The sequence below is a fragment of the Coffea arabica genome, chromosome 1c, assembly GCF_036785885.1.
Source record: "Coffea arabica cultivar ET-39 chromosome 1c, Coffea Arabica ET-39 HiFi, whole genome shotgun sequence".
NCBI classification, from domain to species: domain Eukaryota; kingdom Viridiplantae; phylum Streptophyta; class Magnoliopsida; order Gentianales; family Rubiaceae; genus Coffea; species Coffea arabica.
In genome coordinates this window covers 56,434,339-56,449,465 of record NC_092310.1, presented here as the reverse complement: position 1 = coordinate 56,449,465, position 15,127 = coordinate 56,434,339, and the positions used below count along the sequence as shown (strand labels likewise).

General features: G+C 40.6%; 3 protein-coding genes across 3 annotated transcripts; 1 reads left to right on the top strand and 2 right to left on the bottom strand.

The window, feature by feature from the left end:
* Nucleotides 1-898: 898 nt before the first annotated feature.
* On the bottom strand, nucleotides 899-2,757 carry LOC113732155 (UDP-glycosyltransferase 74G1-like). Its single transcript, XM_072080656.1, has 2 exons — nucleotides 1,976-2,757; nucleotides 899-1,808 (listed from the first exon to the last, which is right to left on the bottom strand). Exons 1-2 carry the CDS (start codon nucleotides 2,618-2,620, stop codon nucleotides 1,074-1,076), a joined length of 1,380 nt encoding a protein of 459 aa, XP_071936757.1. The 5' UTR covers nucleotides 2,621-2,757; the 3' UTR covers nucleotides 899-1,073.
* Nucleotides 2,758-3,858: 1,101 nt separating this feature from the next.
* Nucleotides 3,859-8,443, top strand: LOC113732165 (acyl-coenzyme A thioesterase 2, chloroplastic-like). The gene is made up of 5 exons (XM_027257816.2): nucleotides 3,859-4,650; nucleotides 5,458-5,635; nucleotides 6,862-7,331; nucleotides 7,655-7,783; nucleotides 8,006-8,443. Exons 1-5 carry the CDS (start codon nucleotides 4,264-4,266, stop codon nucleotides 8,165-8,167), a joined length of 1,326 nt encoding a protein of 441 aa, XP_027113617.1. The 5' UTR covers nucleotides 3,859-4,263; the 3' UTR covers nucleotides 8,168-8,443.
* Nucleotides 8,444-9,288: 845 nt separating this feature from the next.
* Nucleotides 9,289-14,550, bottom strand: LOC113732174 (formin-like protein 1). The gene is made up of 4 exons (XM_072080623.1): nucleotides 12,292-14,550; nucleotides 11,980-12,179; nucleotides 11,127-11,371; nucleotides 9,289-10,322 (listed from the first exon to the last, which is right to left on the bottom strand). The coding sequence occupies exons 1-4, from the start codon at nucleotides 14,046-14,048 to the stop codon at nucleotides 9,516-9,518; spliced, it is 3,009 nt and encodes a 1,002-aa protein (XP_071936724.1). The 5' UTR covers nucleotides 14,049-14,550; the 3' UTR covers nucleotides 9,289-9,515.
* Between the last annotated feature and the right edge of the window lie 577 nt (nucleotides 14,551-15,127).

The window sequence follows — 15,127 nt, the reverse complement described above, 5'->3', positions numbered from 1 at the left end:
GATGGAATCCAAACCGTCTCACCCTAATGAGGACTATACGACCGCTCGAGCAACCCGTTGGGGTGGCCCGTGCTTGACTGAGTTCAGAAATTTTGAAAAGAAATGTGGGTGTTTGTATTCTGGATCGTTCCTAACTTAAATTACGTACGAGGAAATTTACTTTTGAATCTTCTTTAAGTACCATTAAAGATGACAAGGGCCTTTTCCTTTGTAGTATTTTCAATTGGGAAGAAACTTGTGATTCTTTCGTCCCCCCTGAATATCTTCTTTCCCAAAATGCAAATGGCTTTTTTCTTCCCCGTAATCCCACATGGATTCAGCTTTCTCTTGGCCAAATTGCCAGCAAACCTTGCTCGGTTTCAGTTCGCACGGTAGGATCAAGTGTGATTGGATAGGAAATTATTTGAAATATTATTCAAAATAATTATCATAGCAAGTTCTGCGATGCGATATTTATGTGATAAAAAATAAATTTGTGATACACCTTTTGCAAAATGATATATATGAGATAAAAATGTGATTAAGAAAATAAAAAAGGTGCGTTGGAAAAATGTATTTAAAATATAGGTAAATAATTTTTTTTTTAAACAAATAACTCCTATCCAAACATGGACTTGACTTCTCTTTATTGGATTTTCTTTGTTTTCTGTAGTGCACATTTGGATGCGTGACAGGTGTATTTATTTATTAACTTTGATGCATGACATTTATATTCATTTATTAGCAAGGGTTAGGATTGATCAAATATAAAACCATCATGCCCTTTTCTAATAATTGTCGAAAATGTAGAGAGAATCCACCACGGAGGAGCCAAATTCATCCAAACACACTCGAGAGAGGGAAAGACGGGAGGCTTCACCCGTAGAAAGGTTAAGCACAATTTTCTGGTTGAAGAAACTAATAAAATATATAAGTTGTCTCATTTACTTCATATATTTCAAAGAAACACGAATCATGACATAGAATTTATCCGTGCAAGAAATTATTACAAATAAAAAAGTACTAAATTATTTATCACGAGAGTACTGTTTGGAGGACAAGGTACGTTGCCCTTTTCAGCGTAGCATCTACGTCTAGTTCTTGGCTTTCTGGCCTGCTAATCCAGCAACAAATTCATCAATGTTCTTATCAGAACTTCCACCGTCATCAATAGCTTCTTTAGCTAAAGCCTTCCATTCAATGGCATTCTCTTTAATCTGCTTTCCCTTTTCGCCCTCCATAATCTCCCTTATACAGGAAACTAACGTTTCCCTTCTCACAATTCCTTTCTCATCCGCATCAGCCTTTACACCAACCCCCCAAATGTCCGCGAGAAACTTAGCATTGGTGGGCTGGTCTGTCCACTGCGGCGCTGCCACCACCGGCACCCCTAAACTCAACGCCTCCAGCACTGAATTGAACCCGCAATGAGTGACAAAACAAGCGACGGATTCATGTGCCAATACCTCAAGCTGTGGACTCCATGTCACCACCAAGCCTTTCTCGGATGTCTCCTCAGCAAATTTGCTTGGAAGCTTTTCCTTCTCAAATGCTCTCACGACCCACAAGAATTTGAATCCGCTTTCCTTCAAAGCTGAAGCTATTTCCTCCACTTGTTCTACGTCAATTTCTGTCCAGCTACCAAATGATACATAAACAACCGAGTCCTTAGGTTGACTATTTAGCCAGTTGATGCACAAGCTGGAGTCCGGCTTGAAGAGATTTATTCCATAACCGATATCATCCTCAAGGCGTTTATCCAAGTAAATGGATGGAACTGTTGGACCGACTGTAATCACTCGCCAAAGTTTCGCAATCCAATTCACCGCCTGTTTGATGGTAACAACAAACAAAAAGAGATCAAAGTTGGTAGATTTATTATACTGCATAGAATTTAGGATCCCTGTAAGTCATACTGTTCTTGCTAAGAGAGAGGCTCAGTCGTAAGTAGGAAAGGTCTATGCAGTATAGTTGTATAAGGGGAAGAAATGCTTACATCTTCCTCCAATTTGTGGAAATTGTTGAGGATGACCCAATCTGCTTGATCAACGTTGGAGAACTGATTGACAAGCATGTGAAGAAAAGCAGGATACGAATCGGGAAGGTAAACAAAGGACGGAGTTTCCTTTGGTTGGAGCAGTGGCAATCCAGGAAGGGAAATAGGTGAGTCTGAAAGAGGGACCGGTAGAAGTCCATGATAAACATTGTAGTAGATGCTGTTTACAGCACAAGTTTGAGTGAAAAAGGCAGCTGTAACAAGTCCAAATTGCTTAGCTACATCAAGAGCCCATGTCAAGAACGAATCATAAATCACGGCCTGAACTGGTTCGCCCTTGTCCTCAAGCTTCCTGATAAGATCAGCCAACGCCTTTGAGCCGAAGGCGGCCAGTTTTTCAAGATAGGCCTCGGGGCTTTCGGCTGCTGCATAGCCACCTTCATCATGGCCATCTGAAATGGTCTCGAAGTTAATTGCGCTCTTGGGATCGGCGGGGATAGACTTGGAGATGAAGACACTGTTGACAAAGGTGGTTTTGACGCCTTTTGCCACCAAACGTTTACAGAATTGGAGCATGGGGTTTATGTGGCCTTGGCCAGGATATGGCAGAACTAAAACATGAACTTTGCTGGAATTGATCATCATGAATTAATCCCTTCAGCTGTTTCCTGAACCTTGAGTACTCTCAAGTTTCTTCTTTTTCCTCGCGATAGCAACTCCAAGTCGATCTATAACTATGGTTGCATTTATATATATATATATGGCGATGGACTAGCTCTCGTTTTCCGTAGGAGATATGGAAGGATGGACCTTCGCACTGCTTTCCAAATTTACCCCTTATTATTCCATATCAAATGGGGCCTTTTGCCATGTCAAACGGCGTCTTATTATTAGTGGTTGGCATGTCAAATTTGGCAAAATCCTTGTGGCAGAAACCAAATTGAGGAGCCACACTGTTTGCTTGACTTTAGATGTGACGTGAGGTGCATAATTTGCACAGCTAGCTCCTGTCTTTCTTTCACTAGCAGATAAAAAGGGCCAAAATTGGAATGCGAATATTGAATATTATTGTCTGCCAATATTTATTAGTCAGTAACACCAAAGATTTGAGATAGACAAAAAGGACATTATAACACTACTGTATGTATATGGGTACTGATGGGTCCGGAAACGGTAATGCATTATCTCTCATTAGTATAAGAACAAATTGTACATACACTACACTTGAGAAAGAAATTTCTCTAAAGTTAGAAAATTTTTGGGAACTGCAATAAGAATGCATAATAAATACTATAAGTTAGGTTGCATCCTTCATTTGAATTCTCGTGAGATTTCAAGTAATTTTTGCTATTACGTAAAGATATGACATTGTGATGTGCTGAACATGAACAGGATGATGAGATTTTAGAAATTGTAACAATTAGTAGTGCTGCATTTTTTATTTTTTCGTATTTTGTGCCCATTAAAAATGTATCTATTTGTCAGCTAGACTTTTTAATATGGAGCTAAAATGAGTCTATTTAAGGTGAAAATTTTTTCTCATTCAAAGGGTACTTTTGTCACCTAGGCTCTTAATGGAGGATAAGTCGGCCACTTAATCAATCACTTGGCTTGAGTTATTTTTCTTCAATCATTTTTTCCAATAGTTGATCAAGGGCGTGAAGTGCCCACTAAAATAGTTTTGGGGCATAAAGTGTAATTGACACAATAGTTCATGGAGGTTTCCAAGAATTTTATCCAAGAATTCCTCTTTATTCTTCAAGCATAACTGGAACTGGAAGGATTCTCACTCAGTAGGACCTATTACCAATAAATTAAAATTAAAAAAATTTTTTTTGAGGGAAGCCCAATTGCAGTTTTGTCATAATTTTGACGTCAGCAGAAGTTTACCAGCTAGTTGGAATGATCTGTAATGAATTTTCAGTGCCCTCCGGCATCTGTTAACAAGAACAACAGGGCAACACCACAATCTTTATAACTTCCAACGGCCGAAGATACCTAAACGTAAGCTGTCCTGTTGTGTTGCTGCTGATTTCCTACTGCTTTCTTTCTGCTTAAAATCCCACTTGCGAGTCGGGACTCCATTTCTCTCGGCCGAACTTTCTAATTTTCCCGGACCCTCCAAGAGAATAAACAAAAAAAAAAAAAAATTTGTGTCAAATGTTCGATTAAATTAGCAGCAACCCACCTCAAATTTAAAGCTCAAACCTCGCACCTCTTTCCAAATTTCGTCAAGAAAGTGTGGATTTCTCAAGGCTCCAATCTGTGAGGAAGTTTCTTGAATTTCAATGGATCTCAGCTCCTCTCCATCCCTTACCATTCCTATAGTATCCACCCTTACTTCCCCTTTTGAAGGTTCGCCCAAGGAGAATGATCCAAAATCTCTAACCAGAAAACCTCTGAGTTTGTGGCCGGGAATGTACCATTCACCGGTCACAAATGCTCTGTGGGAAACGAGGTCTAAAATATTTGAGAGACTTCTTGACCCTCCACTTGATGCACCTCCACAAAGTGAATTGCTTACTAGGACTCCATCTTACAGCAGGACTGCTATTCTTTACAACTTTTCCACTGATTACATATTGAGGGAGCAGTATAGAGATCCATGGAATGAGGTCAGGATAGGGAAATTGCTAGAAGATCTTGATGCTCTTGCTGGCACCATCTCAGTCAAGGTAATAAGTTGTTCTTGCCTGAATTTTTATCTAATCTTGGTGCATCGTGTTCCTTTCCCTTTTTAACGCATTATGCCTGTACATTGCTGTGTAGATTCTAGAGTTAATTCAGAGAACTGCTGGAACGAAGTTAATTAAAATCTTATGCTTGCTTAGCCTTTCTTTTATTTTTGGATTCTACTTTCTTGCCCGGGTTTTGGTTGGTATTACTTTCATTGCGGAATAGGGTCCTATTATTGCAGAGTAACGACGGAGTTCAATTGATTTTTTTATTGCTATATACTAGAATCTTGTTCTTCGTCTTTCTCTGCTAATTGTTGCATAATTGTTACTCTTGATTTCATGGCTTTGTTAGGTTAAGAAACTTTGATGCTTATGAATGTTGATTTAACAATCACTTCCTAAAAGTAAATTGTTATTCTGACGTATACGACTTGTAGCACACAGGAAAGATTGTTGTAGTCTCCTCCTAGTATCACTTACCTCACACATAGGATTTTGAGAACAAAGGTAGGTTTCTCTTTTTTTGGGTAAGTGAGAACAAAGGTTTCTCGGTTTGAAATTCCCTCCGCCCTGTTAATTATTTCATGATTCAGCATTTTTAGTTATCAGAAGATCTATCCTGCTTTTGCAGGGGTTAAGATTGATTATGGCGCAGATAAAAGTTTATGCTGACTAGATTACGTTATCAGGAGAAAAGGGTCTATCCATCCCTTTTCTTGCTTAAGCGTGGTTGATGAGTTATTGCAATACACAACTTGAAGACCATATATGGCCTTCTGGACTTATTTTTTGCTTGTGGATTAGCATTGTACAGATGATGACAGCATGACTAGACCGCTTTTGCTTGTGACTGCTTCTGTTGATAAAATGGTGCTGAAGAAGCCAATTAGTGTTGACATTGATCTGAAAATGGCTGGTGCTGTTATTTGGGTTGGCCGCTCCTCTATAGAGATTCAACTTGAAGTGACTCAGCCTACAGATGGTATGGTTTTTGGCTCTTGCCTCGTCCATTCATATTGAGCAGCATTACAACTACGTCCAGCAACTGCGTTGGAGTTGCCTTATTGGACTTCTCAAAAGCCACATTTAGTTTTACGGATTAAGATTCCAGTTATATCGTTATCTATATTTGACACATGCTTATGTTGGTATTCAACAATCACTGATCTACTTTGCTTAAGAAAGTTATTATTACAGAAAAACTACTTTAAATAAGAGATATTAAATCATTTTTGTTGGCTTACGAGTGTTCATTCTTGGGCTTGTGGTGTCGTAACCAAGTTATTGTCTCAGCTTCAACAAAGTCTATGTTGTCAAATTTCCAACAGCAGAATACATAGAAAGTAATCGAGTAGCATTTTTGGGCTGCATTCCCCTCAATATCACCCAAGCAGTTAGTTCCTCCTTTTATACCTGGTATGAGGATTGTGACAAAAAATATGTGTTTTTTACATGGTGTGTGTTTTCGTTTTGTCATGAGACACGTTCATGCAATTGATTGAGTCTAGTTGTAATGGACCTGTTTTCTCTCATAATGACTGGACAGGCTGCATATCTAGAGTTTAGAGGTTGAGATTTTGAGAAGTGACAATTCCTAACAACTGCAGCATCTGTACTATATATAAAGCCAGAGGAGTGGCAATTGGCGTAAACTTTTTCATGTCATTTTTTGAACTTCCAATTTCATCCTTTAAAAAACTAATTTTTACCCTAATTACCTAATCACATTTTACCAACATAACTACTACTCATAATCTCCCTAAGTATTGTAACTACCAATTTACTATATCCTTATAAACCAGTTCTTTAATAAATTTATATAAATTGTATTTGTGTGAAAATCAAAATTTATATAAAATTAATCCATTTTAATTATTTCTAAATTGCGCACACATTTTGTGTGCCTTAATACTAGTATCTAATTTTTCCTCTTGTTTGAATTAACGAGGAATCTCCTCCAATCTGAACTTGCTGTCATGGGTAATGGCTTTTCTTGAGCACTTTTTTTTTTTTAATTTTTAATTTTTGTGTAAATTTCCAAGTTCCCTCTTTATTGAAACAAGAATGTCTCTTAGGAGCTGTATACATGACTTGTTGACTAGAGTGGATGGATGTAACAAAGGCGGCGGGTAATTGTTGTTGTCAGTGGTAGGTTGACTAATTCTGTCACCAGTAATAGGTTGACTAAGGAGCATGCTTCTTTTGCAGGAAAATCTGATGCTGCAGAATCTGTAGCTCTGACAGCCAACTTCATTTTTGTTGCTCGTGACTATAAGACACGGAAAGCCGCTCTAGTGAACCGACTATCTCCAGAAACTGAAAAAGAAAAAATGCTTTATGAAGCAGCAGAAGCAAGAAATCAACTTCGGAAAAGGAAGAGGGTGGTAGACAGAAAGGAGATTCAGAATGGTGAATTTGGTAGACTTGAAGCACTCTTGGGTGAAGGACGGATATTTTGCGACATGCCAGCATTGGCAGATCGTGACAGCATTCTTCTCAGGGATACTCGCCTTGAGAACTCTTTAATTTGTCAGCCACAGCAAAGGAACATTCATGGTCGGATCTTTGGGGGATTCCTAATGCACAGAGCTTTTGAATTAGCATTCTCAACAGCTTATGCATTTGCTGGTGTGATGCCTTGCTTTCTGGAAGTTGATCATGTTGATTTTCTTAGACCAGTAAGTACCGTTTGGGAACCTCTCCTACTTCACGTCTATTTTTTCCCCATTCCCCCACATATTCCCCATGATGAGCGGGAAAGTTAATTTAGGTTCTTCCCCCCCACCCCCACCCCCACCCCCACAACCAAAAAAACCCCAATTTTTTTTTTTTTCTAATTATGTGATGATATTTTCTCAAATCTCCATGACATTGGCAACTTTACATGAAGGGTATCTCAGATAATAGTTGACCTTTCGGAACATGACCAATTCGTTGGCATTTCAGGAGCACTACAACCACCAAAATTTACTGATGAAGTATTCTCTTTTCTGTTGTGCAGGTGGATGTTGGAGATTTTCTGCGTTTCAAATCTTGTGTATTGTACACAGAGCTTCAGAACACAGATCAGCCTTTGATCAACATTGAAGTTGTAGCTCATGTTACAAGGCCGGAGCTGAGGTCTAGTGAGGTACAATGCATGGTCCCCATTTCTTTGACCGTAAGAGCTTGGTCTGTCATCACTCATGGTCATAATTTGCCAATGGATGTGCAATAATACCAGCTTGAGTAAACGGTCAAGGAGACGTGTAAAAAAGAAACTGGCGTGAAACTGATTTCAAAACAGAGCTGCTAATCGAATGCCAAACTTCTCTTTTAGGTGGCTTTGATGTTATATATTTTTATCATGCAGGTGTCAAACAGGTTCTACTTCACTTTCACTGTTCATCCGGAGGCTAAGGCCATGAATGACAGGGTTAGGATCAGGAAGGTGGTTCCAGCCACGGAGGAAGAGGCCCGCAGAATCTTGGAGCACATGGATGCCGATTCATTTAATCTAGTCTACAAATCTTAAAAATTTTACCGAGGACTGGTGGGTGCCTGGGTGGTTTAGGTTTATCAGTGAAATAACATGGATCAGTGCAATTTCATAGGGACCCCTGCTTACTTTTCCTTGCTCAAAGATGCATGTTAAAATTACTTCTGACTAACAGCATCCTGTCTTATGCTTCTTTTTGTACAATGTCAGTTTAAGATTTACCATCAGGCACACAAATTAGAAAATTTGATGGTTTGAGGTCAACCTTATGTTTCTGCTAATCTCAATATGATCTCAGACAAATTTGAGCCATTCTGGTAGATGCCTCCAAGTCTGGTAGACCTCCTTCAGTGAACCATAGCTAACTGGCAGCTAATTCTTCCTACAGTGCAGTCGACAGCTTAAATGTCTTCTTGTTTCTTTTCATCATGATCGGTGGATTTTATACGAATTTACAGTAATCTGTACAGCATAGTTGAAATCTTCAACTTGAGCTTCCTGTCTTCAAGTGTTTTCGAATCAAAGGCAGAATAAGGAAAAGTGTTTTTTTTCTTTTTCTTGCTGTCTTCCTTTTTCCCCACCTTTTACCCTTTTTCTGGTTTGAGCAGACGTTGGGATTTTATTCCTGCTGATGCTTCATGTTTCGACGGGGACGCGACGATAGAGTCTCAAGCTATGTGACAAAATTTGATGCTCTCCAGTTTCCGTTGATAGCAAAAGATGAGCCTACTTTAATGTGCTAGAAAAAAAGAAAAAAAGAAAGCAGGTTATAGGATAGGATCCTTCTTCACTCGTAGCTTTTCAATCCAACAAAAATATTCTGCCACCTCGTGCCTCGCCTTCACCGACTTTAGGACCATAGAAATAGAATCAACCGAAGAGCATTTCGAGGGAAGAAAAGGGTAAAGAAACTTGGAAAGAAAGAACAAAAAAGGGTGGAATTACTTTGTGTTGAGCAAGTTAGTGCTAATAACAACGGTCACACATGCACTTGCTTTTGGCGGCCTAAAATGTTTTTTTAAATCAAAGGTTTAACATGTTAGATCCAAAGGATCTTTGCAAAACTCGATTATTCCAGAATTGAGAAAATGTAACAATTCTCTTTGTAGTGTGTGCTTGAACAGTTTGGACGAAAGATTTTTTTTTTTTCTTCGGTGTAAAGAGATCTCCTCTCACTATATATAATCCACAAAACGGTTTCCAAAATTCGTTTACATCATATGCTATACTAAATACAATAGAGGGCAAAAAAGATTACATACACCTGAAGTGATTGGGAGGCACTATCCTATAACTAGCTCCTATCCGGCCACATTTATATGTTACAATCTTTTTGGCCAGTAGCAAAAAAAAAAAGAGTAAAAGGTACTCGAAGAACCAAGAACTAAGGTGAAGAGCACTCATCATCTGAAGAACTATACCGCTGCCTTCCGGGAAAAGCACTGGAAATTGGCTGCAGATTAGGATTCACTGGAATAGGAAATTTGTGAGCGGAACTAACTGTTGTTCGCTCATTTATCGTTCCGACTTCCTTGCATACCCGATCAAGAATTGATAGAAAGTCTCTCACAACCATGAATATTCTGAAAGGATGAGCCTCTTCCTTCGCTGAGTTTCCGTGAAAGTATTCTGTGATCTCCTTCACCAGCGTCAGTGCAACACTTTCTTGGGCTTGAATCCTTATAATCTCCTCCTCGGCCATCTTCATGAAACCACTCATTGATTCAGAAAATTTCTGGCTGCTGCCCCCCTCTGACCCTTCTGCTTCAATTGATCGTACAACCTCAGCAATATTTCCAATTCCTTTCGACAGCTTCAAGACATCACTATTGAGCACTTCAGAATCCATAGCAGCAGCTTTCTTGACATTTGCGAGTTCTGAACTAAGGCCCGAAACAACCTGAAGCCCGAGCTTCCGGCACTTCACATCATCATTGACACTGGTACTGTGATTTTGGTTTGCACTAGAAAGACGAGCACCTTCACTTCTTATTATCTCCTGAACAACAAAATGCAAGAGAGTTGTTTTACCATCAGCTCCCTTCACATCGACAAGCTTCAGGAGCGTATCAAGTTTGAATGCATGTGCATCACCACGATTAGTCCCAACATTCATACGGTTTCCTGTCTTCAGCACAGCTTCTAAAAGTTTCAAAAACATCCTGCTATTCCTCAGTTCTTCACATGCTGCCTGTAAATTTGGCAACATATATAGCATCACCAATCACCTTATATCAAAAGCAATAATCTACCATTGTATCTTTTAGCAGAGTTACAATAACGTTAAAGACTTGGCTCATATGAATGCAAAGAATCAGAAGCTTGATTTTGTTGATCTAACTCTGAGAAAGCTCCTAAAGAGATGAGAGATGGACAATATCCATTTCTCAGCTGGTGCTTTTATAATTTCAGATGTTTCCATCAATCTTGTCTCGAGCAACAATAATCTTAACATGCATTAGATTGACCTGAATTGCTGAATTAAGTGAACACATTGGAACTACCCTGGTAAGTTTGCCCACTCAAAGTCAGAGACAAAACCTGTTTGAAATTTTCAAACATTCAACTGATTAACAGGTGTTAAATGAGTATATCTAATATTCATAAAGGTATTTAAGACCAATGTTTTACAGTAATTATGTCTGATTGCAGACAGCATGTACAGATTCTCCCTGACATTAAAATTTAAAAATTTCCATCAAAGAGGATGGAAGGAGCTTAGCTAAGAGGTGGCTTCCATGTAATTTTAGGTTTCAAACATCAAAAAGCTTCACAGATACAGAATGCAAGAGCAATAGAAATTAAAAAAAAAATGTGATACGTAAATCAACTTTAATTCTTTGTTTTGTATTATCAGTAACATTTTTGGTGCAAGATTTTTGCTTCCTCAACTTTTGTCAACAGAATCAGATCGGATAATTTCACTTTGGTTTAAACTTGGCAGAATTTGCAAGCAATTTCAATACACAAAAGGCCAATAATGATGTAAAATTACCTCTAAAGTGTCAAATGACCTTTTTAGGTACTCAATCTCAGAGTCAAAGCTTGAGATGTAGAGCATTGCATCCACTCTTTTAAATGCAAAAGGAACATCCAGCACTGCCCTCAAAAATTTTTCAGCTGGCCCAAGCTTAAATGGAGAATCATCTTTATACTCTTTCAGCTTACGTTCCTCTTCTTTTGTTGGAGCCATCTTCAATAAACTCTCAAGGAGTTCAGTTCCAAGATTATCCGCATTGCCTGTGTAGAAGTTTTAAGGGATTATGAGCATTGTGATTACCAGATGGCTTTAAACTATGTAAAATAAGATAACTGCATTTCAGCTAATAGGATGACATTAGATGTAAAAAAGTAAATAAACAAACTATTGATAGAAAATTGACATACATAAACTGGAGCAACACAGACAGCAACAACTAATAGACTTTTCACTACATCACTGGAAAAGAAGATGACCATTCTCAAGGTCATGGTAAGTGGTAACCACAAATTACCAGAATAATAAGGGGCAAGACAAAGACACAGAAGCATTTGATGGGCAGCAGCTAAGTCCGCAAATAATAAGAAGCAATGCTAAGACATCCAATTACAACAAGAGTTCAAACAAACCAATCAACCATACAAGTAATGGTCGTCAATATACAGAAAACCACAAACCTTTCTCGTCTAAACCTGCCTAATGAAAAATAAGCGTTAGCAGATAAACATCTTGTAATTATGCGTTCTATAAATTAAGCTATTTCAACTGGTAAGCTCTATCGTGCATGACTTAAATGAAATTACGCAAGAAACAACGTCAGCAAAAATTTGCACAATTTCGGAAGTTCGCAGAAAATGAAAAAGATTACCTTCAATGAGAGCTTCACAAACTTCATCTACCGTCACATTGAGGGCCCTCAGTAAAATGGCAATATTCTGCGACTTCTTGGGATCAAGCACTCTATTTTCTTGGCTTGGTGAGGGAAGGATTGGCCTTCGAGTTGTTTCCTTGGGAACTTGAGTTGGAGTTTTCACAACAAACAATGTCTCAATCATCTCTTCGTCCAACCTGCATTGAACCCAATTCAGTCTGTTCACTTGATATGCAAGATTACCACCCAAAACAAAAAAAAAAAACTGTGCCAAAACCACTCTTTTTTAAGGATTGAATGTCATCATACTTGAATGAGCTGGACTTCAGTTGATCCCACACCATTTCGCGATCAGAACTTGCTCTGACTTTATCCCAATGCAATGGCTTCAATTTTGGTTTAGGGGTCTCTTCATTTGTTTCCTCATCTTTCACAACATTCTCAGTAACAGGACGCCCCTGGGTTTCGATGGTCTCCTCAGTCTTTTCAACAGCCTCCAAATTTGATGGCAGTTGCATAGGTGAAATTACTGTTGGGTTCTGCATAGATAAAGGCCTTAGAGGTGTTATTATAGCTGGTGGTTCGGTTAATATCCTAATGGCTGCCGCCGAAGGTGTTGCGGGACTTTCCCAGTGTTTAATTGGCGGTGGAGGCGGCGGAGGTGGTGGAATTGAAACAACCGGAGGCGGTGGGATTGAAACAGTGGGAGGCGGCGGCGGAGGAGGTGGTGGGGCTGAAACAGTTGAAGGCGGTGATGGAATGGAAACAGGCGCAGCTTGCTGAGCAGGACTGCAAATAATCATTGGAGACTCCAAATTCTGATCGGATACGTTTGAGATTCTAGGGGAAGTCTCCCTGCTTCGACTATAAACTCTTTCGGGCGATGATGAACTAGGAGGCGACGGAGACGGCGATGTCGATGCCGATAGTCTTTGGTCAACAAAAGGGGCATTGAAAAACGATATCGGGGGTGCTGGCGGAGGTGATGGCGCCCGCGGGGGAGGCGCAGTCTGAAGAGCAACCAACTCTGGCGACTTGGGCCTCGAGGCTTTCGGACTCACACTCACCGGAGGCGAAATGCTGAGGGAAACGGACCTCACCGGCGAGCCCGAGGCAGAACTAGAAGAAGAGTACGAAGCGGAGCTCGACCGACCAAAATTCTCCACTTCTACAGCAGCAAAGGCCCTCCTGGACGCCGATCCAGTGGCGATCGAGCTGTCCCTGCCCCCTAAAGACCCTCTAGGAGAGTAAAACTCTTCATCTTCTTCGTCCCCAGCGGACCCCACTTCGGCATTTTTGTGGTTTCGGCTTGCATTCTGCTGGCCACTAAGCGGCGGCAATGGCCGTAGCTCCGGCGAGTCCAACTTTCTGGAATTGGCAGTACCACTGTCAGCAGTACTGCTGCGCGCATTTTGCTGCGGACTAGTATTACCAATGGCCCCATGCGAATTTACCAAGGTACCCAGATAGAGGAACTCGGAGCTCGTCTGTGATGGCCTCTGGAGCTTGGGGACGCTTCCGTTGGCGGAATAAGTGGCATTGGGGTAGTGGAATCGAGTGCTGTTGTCGGATCTATGGGTCTTAGCTTCGCTAGAAGCTCGGCGGTTTCTTTTCCGGCGGAGGTGCAGAAAGACGGCGAGGGAGACAACAATGGCGGCAGCGACCACGGCTGCGATGGCGGCGGCGATGAGCTTGGAGGAGGCAGGTTTGGACTTGGAAGACTGAGGGAGGATGAGGGAGGAGATGTTAGCAGGGAAGGAGGCGTAGGAGGCTGGAGAAGGGGGCGGAGGAGGGGAGGGGAAGGATGGGAAGAATGGGGTGTTGTTGGGGGAATTGGAAGTGGAAGAGAATGGGTATTTGGGGGTAGCGGGGGCGGGGGGTGAAGGGTTAGGAGGCTGTGACGGTGGGAGCGAGCCTTGCGGGAAAAAGGGTTGGTGAAGGATGCGGCGGTTGTGGGTGGCAGGTGCGGTGGTGGCAATAATATGTGAGGACAATGGAAAAGTTGAGCAGGAGGAGAAGAGAGAGAGGAGGAGGAGGAGGAGGAGGAGGAGGGATAAGGGAGGCATAATTTTGGGCTGAGGAGATGAGGAAGAGTAAATGCAGGGGGGGGAAGGGAGGATATCTAGCTGGAGCAGGGTGGGCGGATGCCTTTTTGGCTAGTGGGGACTGTGGAGATCGGTGGTAGTGTGTGAGAGTGAGAGAGAGAGAGAGAGTGACGAGAGGAGAGAGAAAGAGTAGGTTATTAGTACTAAAACATTAACATCTGCATGAGCATGAAATGATGATGATGGTGATGGAAGGGGCGATGGTTGCAGGTAAAATGACCGATGAGGAGAGGAGAGGAGAGGAGAGTGCGGGAAGGAAAAAGGTGAAAATTAGAACAGCAGCAGAAAGCGGGAGAAGAAGCCGGGATCGCATCACCACAAGTCCGTCCAGAGTCCAGGCTGCGGAGTGGAGGAGCAATAGTGCAGTGTAGTTTGAGTAGAAGTATTATTATATGAGCTGGGCAATAATTAGTTAAAAAAATAGTTTTAAGACAGGCCAGGCTTGACAAGGCTCCTCATATGCTTCCAGCTAAGATTTTGCTATTTTTTCATTTTTTGTTGGTGTTGGTGATGGTGGGTAGGAACTTGGAAGTTGGAACTAGGAAGAAGATGCCAATACCACAAATTCAAGAATTCATGTGTGTGGTCTCAAATTCTTATTAATTACTGCTACTACTTTTCTTCTTTTTCACAAGAAGAAGAAGAAAGAATGGGAAAGAATGTAGAACTTCTGGTAGCATGCTTGCTATATACTTCAAATTTAGTAGTACTACAGTTTATCCGCTTGAGTATTTTGAGAAAACTCATTTCTTGTCTCACAAGAAGGCATCTATAGCTTAGTAAAAGGAGAGAATGGAGCTCACAAAAATCATCTAACACAATAATATGCAACTGCAACCACCTGAATATATAATTATTTTTGGTAAAAATTAGATAAGCTTCCCTATATGTTTGATTTGCACGTGCAACCTAAGAGTGAAATGGGAATTAGGATCCAATAAATTCTTATACCCCATCCGTACTTTTTTTTTTTCTTTTTTAGCTTTTATCTGAATCCTGTGTTTTTTGTTCAAATGGAGAAATAATTATGGTAATTAAAG

What these genes read in the sequence shown, in the direction of transcription:
- LOC113732155 (XM_072080656.1), bottom strand. Translation starts at nt 2,620, where the DNA reads ATGATGATCAATTCCAGCAAAGTTCATGTTTTAGTTCTGCCATATCCT. An exon ending in TCCACAAATTGGAGGAAGAT is followed by an intron (nt 1,809 to 1,975) that starts GTAAGCATTTCT and finishes ACCATCAAACAG; the next exon opens with GCGGTGAATTGGATTGCGAA.
- LOC113732165 (XM_027257816.2), top strand. Translation starts at nt 4,264, where the DNA reads ATGGATCTCAGCTCCTCTCCATCCCTTACCATTCCTATAGTATCCACC. An exon ending in AGTGACTCAGCCTACAGATG is followed by an intron (nt 5,636 to 6,861) that starts GTATGGTTTTTG and finishes CTTCTTTTGCAG; the next exon opens with GAAAATCTGATGCTGCAGAA. An exon ending in CGGAGCTGAGGTCTAGTGAG is followed by an intron (nt 7,784 to 8,005) that starts GTACAATGCATG and finishes TTTATCATGCAG; the next exon opens with GTGTCAAACAGGTTCTACTT.
- LOC113732174 (XM_072080623.1), bottom strand. Translation starts at nt 14,048, where the DNA reads ATGCCTCCCTTATCCCTCCTCCTCCTCCTCCTCCTCCTCCTCTCTCTC. An exon ending in CTGAAGTCCAGCTCATTCAA is followed by an intron (nt 12,180 to 12,291) that starts GTATGATGACAT and finishes GGTTCAATGCAG; the next exon opens with GTTGGACGAAGAGATGATTG. An exon ending in TTGTGAAGCTCTCATTGAAG is followed by an intron (nt 11,372 to 11,979) that starts GTAATCTTTTTC and finishes ACTTCTACACAG; the next exon opens with GCAATGCGGATAATCTTGGA.